General features: G+C 64.5%; 1 protein-coding gene across 1 annotated transcript in view; it reads right to left on the reverse strand.

Moving 5' to 3' along the window:
• The window catches only part of HELZ2 (helicase with zinc finger 2, transcriptional coactivator), a 44,554-nt gene extending 37,217 nt beyond the window's left edge, over positions 1 to 7,337 (reverse strand). Inside the window, exons 1-9 of the mRNA XM_011992436.1 lie at positions 7,280 to 7,337; positions 5,703 to 6,816; positions 5,197 to 5,380; positions 5,021 to 5,128; positions 3,534 to 4,051; positions 2,705 to 3,346; positions 1,189 to 1,972; positions 872 to 947; positions 222 to 730 (exon numbers count right to left, since the gene is read on the reverse strand). Coding sequence (XP_011847826.1) covers positions 222 to 730; positions 872 to 947; positions 1,189 to 1,972; positions 2,705 to 3,346; positions 3,534 to 4,051; positions 5,021 to 5,128; positions 5,197 to 5,380; positions 5,703 to 6,499 — 3,618 coding nt within the window. The 5' untranslated portion in view covers positions 6,500 to 6,816; positions 7,280 to 7,337. The remainder of the gene's footprint in view (positions 1 to 221; positions 731 to 871; positions 948 to 1,188; positions 1,973 to 2,704; positions 3,347 to 3,533; positions 4,052 to 5,020; positions 5,129 to 5,196; positions 5,381 to 5,702; positions 6,817 to 7,279) is intronic.
• Positions 7,338 to 7,568: the final 231 nt, after the last annotated feature.

Raw genomic sequence — 7,568 nt, forward strand, 5'->3', positions numbered from 1 at the left:
AGCTCTAGACACCTCTGGGGCGGAGCCCCACATCAGCCCTGGGAGGCAAATACTGCAGCCCCTCTTACGGATGGCGTCACTGAGGCAGCGGGCTCATCCGTCAGCCGGCAGCCTCCCCTCCCGCAGCAGGGGTGCCGTCGGGGGCTGGCCAGGCTCACCTGAGCACCGTGGGACACGACGCAGATGCTGTCTCTTATACACATCTAGATGTGTATAAGAGCGTCCTCCTTCACTGCGTCTCCTGCTGGCGCTGCCGCAGCCTCCGTCTGCGCTGGGGTTGCCGTGATGTCACCGGAGGCTGGGCTCAGAGCCTCATCTCCCGGCTCTGCCTTCACTGTGGCCGTCACCACAGTCGCTGGTTCCTCGGCCGGGTCCCCTGCTGGCTCCGGGGCAGCCTCCCAGTTCCCCGCTGCCCCAGCTCGTGTGCCTCGGGGAGGCCAGCGCCGTCTCTGCGCCACGCCCTGCTCCACCTGCTCCATGGACAGGCCCTCGGGGCAGACGCTGCGCCGGTCCACGCACTCGCGGATGAAGCTCTCCCAGAGCTTGCCACAGGCCCCGAAGGAGCAGAGGGCCACGGCGTCCCCCACTACCACCAGCTGGGACTGGGCGCGGGTCAGGACGGTGTTGAGCACGCGGGCGTCGGTGAAGAACTCGGGGGCCGGTGCCCCGGGGCTGAGCAGGCTCTGGCAGGTGTGCACCGCGCTGAGCACCACCACCCGGAACTGCCGCCCTGCAGAGGGCACGCAGTCAGGCTGGGCACGCCGGGCGGTGGGACCAACCCCACGCCCACCGATGCCAGGCTGAGGAGTGGGCCGAGCCACCCGGGGCATCCTGGGGCAGCTGGCAGCACTCGGCCCCGCTGGTCACCCACCTGGCAGGATCTCAAAACTGCCCACAGACACCTGGCCTAGGTCCCGCCTCCTCAGCTCCTGCCTCAGTGCACTGACCTGAAGACGCAGCAGGGCCGGGGATGAGCGCCAGACGCAGTGAGGACTCCGCCACCCCCGACCAGGAAACGGCACCCCCACCAAGCTCTAGACACCTCTGGGGCGGAGCCCCACATCAGCCCTGGGAGGCAAATACTGCAGCCCCTCTTACGGATGGCGTCACTGAGGCAGCGGGCTCATCCGTCAGCCGGCAGCCTCCCCTCCCGCAGCAGGGGTGCCGTCGGGGGCTGGCCAGGCTCACCTGAGCACCGTGGGACACGACGCAGATGTGCCTCTGCTCACGGACACCCCAGCAGCTGGGCCAGGTGTTGTAGGCCTCCTGCACCTTCTCGACGGCCTGGGCAATCTCAGCCAGATTCAGCCAGGACGTCATGGATATGTCCCGGTCTGGGCTGCCCGCCACGTGGCAGAACATGAGTGGGTAGTGCCGGGGGTGGGGCGGAACCTTGCCCCTGGCGTGGATGGGGTTGCCCTTGGCCACGTAGAAGTGCCGGGAGACGAAGCTGACGATGGCTTCCGTGCAGCGGTAGTTCTCATGGAAGACCAGGCGGCTCTGCCGTGCCACCTCGTGCGTCTCCTGCTGGTAGTACAGGAAGAGGCGGTGCAGCAGCGTGTGCTCGGCCGCCCGGGCCCTGGCAACACTGAAGAGCCGGGGCGTGACCTGCATGTGGTCGCCTGCCAGCACGAGGCGGGTGCTGCGCGAGGCGTAGGCCAGCGGGGTGAGGGCCTCACACTCCAGCATCTGGGCCGCCTCGTCGATGAGAATGTGGGAGAAGAAGCCGACCGGCACCCTGAGCTCGCGGGCCTGGGAGGTGGTGGTGACCACCACCCGGTGCCGTGCCAGCTCTGCCCACGTGGGCAGGCGGAAAGCCTGGTGGTCGTCAGTCAGGCAACAGTATTGCAGCGTGACCGGGTCCGTGTGGCTCAGTGGCCGGTCCGTGTACATCACACGGAGAGGAGTGGCCTCGGGGTGGCCGCTGCTGACGTGGCTGTGGAAATACTCCCGGATGTAGATGTCGGCAGCGCTGCGTGAGGGGGAGGAGTTCATGGGCTTCTTGCTGGGGGCCTCAGTGCTGTCCGCTAAAGCACCTACTGTGTGCCCAGCCGAGCTGCCCCTGAGCACAGCCCTTGTCTGGCTGTCAGAGGTGAGCAGCAAATGCTGGTGTGGACTCTCAGGAGTCCGAGGGGCAAGAGGCCACGGAGGGCTTTGGGTAACACCTGGGCGAGCCCAGCAGCCCCTCTGACACTGCAGACACCTGCCTCCCAGGCCCCCAGAACCCCTAATCCAGAAATCAGCCCGGGACATATGGCCACTGTCCCAGGCTCTTCCTCCCACTCCCCACTGTGCAGGGATGGGGAGGCCCCGGTCTGGGCAGCTGATGGTGGCAGGGACCCGAGGAAACCACATAAACCAAAGGGGAACTTTGTGGTTAGGACAAAAATCTGTGTTTCTATAAAAACCAAAAACAAGATTCATCTCCAGGAACTGCTGGGTGGACCATGCTGCAGCCTTCCCCGTGACTCTCTCTTTGGGCCAGGGCCCCGGCAGAGGCACCCAGCTCCTCACCTGACAGCAGACTTGGCCACCCTGCGTGCCCTGAGCTGGGTCTGATAAAGCCAAAGTCCAAGGCTGGTCGGCTACAGGGAAGGTCCCTGCAGAATCAGAGGACTGCAGCATGCTTAGGGGCTGACTGCCTGCCCAGTGTCGGCTTGGGCCGGGCGTCAGGTGAGGGGGGGCAGGCCAGGCTCGGGCTTACCTGTTGGTGTGTGTGCAGATGAGCACCTTGGCTTGAGGCCTCCGGATGACCTCGAGGGAGGCCATGGCCAGCGTGTAGGTCTTGCCGGTGCCAAAGGGGCCATAGATGAGCAGTGGGGGGACACGCTTCCCATCCCCAGGGCCCCAGCCCGCGATGAGCGCCACGGCCAGCTCCTGCTTGCGGTTGCCACGCCGCAAGGGTGGGACAGACCAAGGTCTGGGCAGGGCGCAGGTGGGCAAGTCAGGCACCACCAGCTGCTCCTCAGGCAGCGTGTCCACTGCCTGGTGCCAGAGGCGGAAGGTCATCGGGTCAATCTGGAACTGCACCTCCAGGACCAGGCGGGCCTCAGGCTGCAGCCCCAGGGCCAAGCAGCAGCGGGCGGGAAGCAGCAGCCACAGCACCTGCTCCGAGCTGGCCCGCTTCTCCAGCCGCACCTCGAACACTGCATTGTTGGGTGCGGGGACGGGGGCCACCAGGGCTGTGCTGACCGCCCGGCCCAGCAGGAAGCCCTGGTCTGTGTCTGGCATCAGGGACGGGGGGACGGGGACCTCTGCGTACAGTGCTCCCGGAGGCGCGAAGAGCATGTTCAGCGCTGGCGTCTGCAATGCCGTCTTCAGGAACACCGGGCCCCGCAGGGTCAGCCTGGCAGGATGGCCTGGGTCAGGTCATGGGGCCACAGCTGCCAGCCCCACTGCCAAGTCCACGCCCCCATCCACTCCTGTTGCCCCAGCCGCTCCCGTTCCCCCAGCTGCTCCCGCTACCCTCAGCCGCTCCCGTTGCCCCAGCTGCTCCTGCTACCCTCAGCAGCTCCCGTTGCCCCCCAGCTCACTTGGCCACCAGCTGCTGCTGAGCTGTCTCCTCCTCATAGAGAAACTGGTGCATCCTCTGCCGATAGTTTGTTGGTGAGATGGGGCCCGAGGCCAGGCCGCTGCGGTTGAACTCTAGGGCCAGGGCAGGGTCCTTGTACTTGGCCATCAGGGCTGTCTGCTCGGCCGTCCGCTCCACGGCAGGCACCACGTGGCGGTTGCCAGTGTGCCAGCGCTCCATCTCCTCAGGGTGGCCGAGCGCCAGACTGCTGCAGGGTTCTGGGTGACGCCCCTGGCCCAGCTGCAGCCCCAGCTTCCGCAGCAGCACCGGCCGGCGGCCAAAGTCGAAGACCACCCATTGCTCAAAGGTGCCAAAGGAGGCGGCCTGCACACTCACTCCGACCTGGAAGTCGGCAGCGGAGCTGGGCAAACGGAAGCGCTCACCCCGTGCGTAGAGCCGGCCCGACGGGAGGCCGGGAGCCACCAGGGAGAAGTTGGCTCCAGGCTCCTGCTTCAGCAGGGCCACATGTAGCAGGGGTTCCTGGAGAGGAGGCCGGACAGTGAGGAGGGCCCAGGACTCCCCCCAACCCTCCCGAGATGCAGCCTGGCCAGTGTAGCCCAAGTGCAGGGTTCAGGTCCCGGCCCTGCCACTTCCTGGATGGAACGCAAGCAGGTCACCCGGCCTCTGTCAACCTCAGTTTCCTCCTGTGCTAAATGGGGGTCGCTGAACCTTCCTGGGGCCCCTGTGGATGTTCTGTGGGGCAATGTGGGCAGCTTGAGGCCTCACCACCCACTCTCCAGGTGCCAGACCCTGGTGAATCCTTGTTTTTGTTTTTGTTTTTGTTTTTGAGACGGAGTTTCGCTCTTGTCGCCAGGCTGGAGTGCAAAGGCGCGATCTCAAGTCACTACAACCTCCGCCTCCCGGGTTCAAGTGATTCTCCTGCCTCAGTCTCCTGAGTAGATGGGATTACAGGAACCCACCACCATGATGGGTTTATTTTATTTTATTTTTATTTTTTGGATTTTTAGTAGATAATCCAAATACCAGGATAATTTTTTTTTCTTTTTTTTTTTTTTTTTGGTAGTAGATAATCCAAATACCAGGATAATTTTTTTTTCTTTTTTTTTTTTTTTTTTGGATTTTTAGTAGAGATGGAGTTTCACCATATTAGCCAGGCTGGTCTCAAACTCCCGACCTCAAGTGATCCACCTGCCTTGGCCTCTTAAAGTACTGGGATTACAGGCATGAGCCTCGGCACCTGGCCAAATCCTTGTTTTAACCCGTCTGCTCTACAGAGTAACCCTACCAGGGCAGGACTCTCCCGGGCCCCCTGTCTGTAGGTGAGGAGACTGAGGCAGAGAGGCTAAGGGACCTGCCGCAGGTCACGCAGGCGCTAAGTGGTGGTGCCTTGGTATTAGCTCCATGACCTAGACTCTCGACGTCTGCCCAGGCTGAGGTCACCACTTCCCCAGGGCTCCCTCCGCCCAGTCGAAGCTGCTCTCTGCTCACCTCAGAGTGGACGGCAAACGTCCAGCTGTACTGGGTCTTCCTCTCCTGGGCCTGATACATCAGGGGCTGGTTGCAGGTGACACGCACTCCATCAAGGGTCTCTGTCAGCTGTGTGGAAGTCTAGCCTTCAGCAGGAGGCCTGGACCCCACCCCACCCACTGCCAGGGCCCACTTACCACAAGGACCTCACTGCTGCTGCGCTGGTACTCGGCCAGCAGCCGCTCCTGGTAGGGCACCAGCCCATCCTGCCAGGCCGCCTGCCCCCGCAGCTCCACAGCCCGCCTGCGCTGGATCCACTCCTGCAGCTCCTGTGCTGAGTGCGCCTTGGTGCAGGCGTCGCCATACTCACAGAGGTCAGGCCTGGGGGACAGGGAGGTCGGCAGGGCTACACGGAGGCACAGCCACCGTGCTGAGTTCAAAGGCCGGGACCCCCTCAGCCCAATGCTGGCCTCTGCAGGGAGCAGGGGCTTTATTCGTCCCACCCACTCCTGTGCTCCCGGGACAAGGCCTGGCTCAAGCAGTTCCCAAACATGAGCCTCCCTTATCCAGGTCCTCAGAGGCCACCGTGGCTTCAGCCCCCAGCAGGTGGCAGGGAGGCCACCGTCCACTGAACCTGGGAGCCTCTGGCTCGCCTACAGTGGGCTCATGCCCCACCCCAAGCTCCTGCCCCGGGCATCCTTACTTTGGGCAGAGCTCGAACTTGGAGAGTCCCGGGGGTGGGGAACGGTGCTCCCAGGGCACGGCCTGGTCGAAGGCCACCATCTGTGCGTGTTCCGAGGATGCGCAGTGGTTCTCGAAGGCCTCCTGAGAGTGGCAGGTGACCAAGCAGGCTGGGCAGTACAGCTGGGCCCCAGGGGGCTGGCCGAGGGGGACCGTGCGCCCGTCGCCATCAGGGGCAGGGGGTGTGAGCAGGTCCCCCCGCTGGAGACCACCCAGCTGCTCGGCCTCCCACACAGCCATCTCCACGGCGCTGTGTGCGAATTGGCAGCGGGACTCCCCACGCCAGCATGGCTGCCCGCGCCCCACAAACCTGCAGTAGGCGGGAGGCTGGCCAGCCCGGGGCTGTGGCCTCACCGTCACAAACTGTTGCTTGCGGCGGCCCTCAGCGCTCACATGGGCCAGGAGGGAGGGGCAGGCTCCGTGCTCAGGGCACTGCCCCTGGGGGTCCACGCGACAGACACGTGGGGGGCAGCGCCTGAAGCAGAGGGAGCAGAGCAGCTCGAAGCGGCCGCCAAACTCTGTGAGGATGGCATCAGCCGCCCGGCCTGCCCCTCCCTGGGCCCCACCGCCCTGCACCTCCGCCTTCAGCCACAGGCGCTGGAGGTTGTGCTGACGCTCAAAGGTCCAGACCAGGGCTTCCTCGCGACTGCGGGCAAAGGTGCACCGGTTTCGGTGGCGCCGGCAGCCGAGCCCAGGGCTATAGTAGCGACAGACTTGGTAGCACAAGGGCCTTGGGAAGGTGGGCCGGCAGCCCACCATGCGCCAGACCTTGCTTTTGGTGGCCTGCTTGAAGCGGGCCAGCAGGATCTCGTGGGAGCAGTCATGCTCCACCCTGCGGAGGACGTAGGTGCTTTCATTGAGCCGCTGGGTGCAGCGGGAGCAGCCCAGACACAGGTCCACCAGGGCACACAGCCGGGCCAGGGACGGCCCCCTGGTGGCCGCGGGGCTGTTGGGCAGCAGGCTGGACCCTGGAGGCGCCACCTCGAACACCAGCTTGGCTCTCCGGGACAGCGTCCGAGGCTCCTGAGCTCACGGGTCCACGTGGTCCACTAGGACTGTTGGCCACGGTTCGAAGCCTGCGACAGAAGGAGCAGGTGAGACTGAGACTGAGGCTGGGGGACATCTGCTCCACGCCCAGCTGAGAAGCATGGCCCCTCCACCAAGCAAGGAGCTGGGACTCTGCCCACCCTGAGGCTGAGGCCTTGGCAGCAGCTGTCTCCTGTCAGGGAGTCAGGGCTCACTGACCCGGACACAGCCAGACCCTCCCTCCTGAAGGGTCTCAGGCCCCGCCTAGAAGGAGCCAAGGTGGCTGCTTGTGGAGCCCTGGAGGGGGCAGAGCCCTTGGCACAGTGCCGCCCCCAGGAGGTCGCACCCCTTTGCCCCAGCCGGGGGTCCTGTGCACCCCAGGGCCTCAGGCTCCTGACTCTTCTAAGGACACAGAACCTCCTTTTCTGTTAAGTGACCACTGGCCCCAGGAAAAGAGGTCCCGACATCTGCACCTGGGGAGGGGCCTCAGGGAGAGGAGGGTGCAGTGCTCACCAGAGCTCAGGGTGTCAGGAAGAGATGGGTCCCCGGGTCCCCACTGCAGCTGAGATGCAACAAGAAGAGGAAGTTTAAAAGCAACAGACTGGAGGCAGACTTGAGTATGAGAACCCGGCACTCCCCGGGGACCCCTCTGAGAAAACATCCGAGTCGGCCGTCCAAAAAGGACAGGAGCTGAGACCCCAAAATCCTGCGCTCCCAGGGGGTGCACAGACCACAGGGCTGGGGCTTGCTGTGGAGCACGCCGGTCCCGGGCGGGCTGCACTGTCCCGGGCTGGGTCTGCGG

Source organism: Mandrillus leucophaeus, unplaced genomic scaffold (genome assembly GCF_000951045.1).
Source record: "Mandrillus leucophaeus isolate KB7577 unplaced genomic scaffold, Mleu.le_1.0 Scaffold41, whole genome shotgun sequence".
Classification (NCBI taxonomy): domain Eukaryota; kingdom Metazoa; phylum Chordata; class Mammalia; order Primates; family Cercopithecidae; genus Mandrillus; species Mandrillus leucophaeus.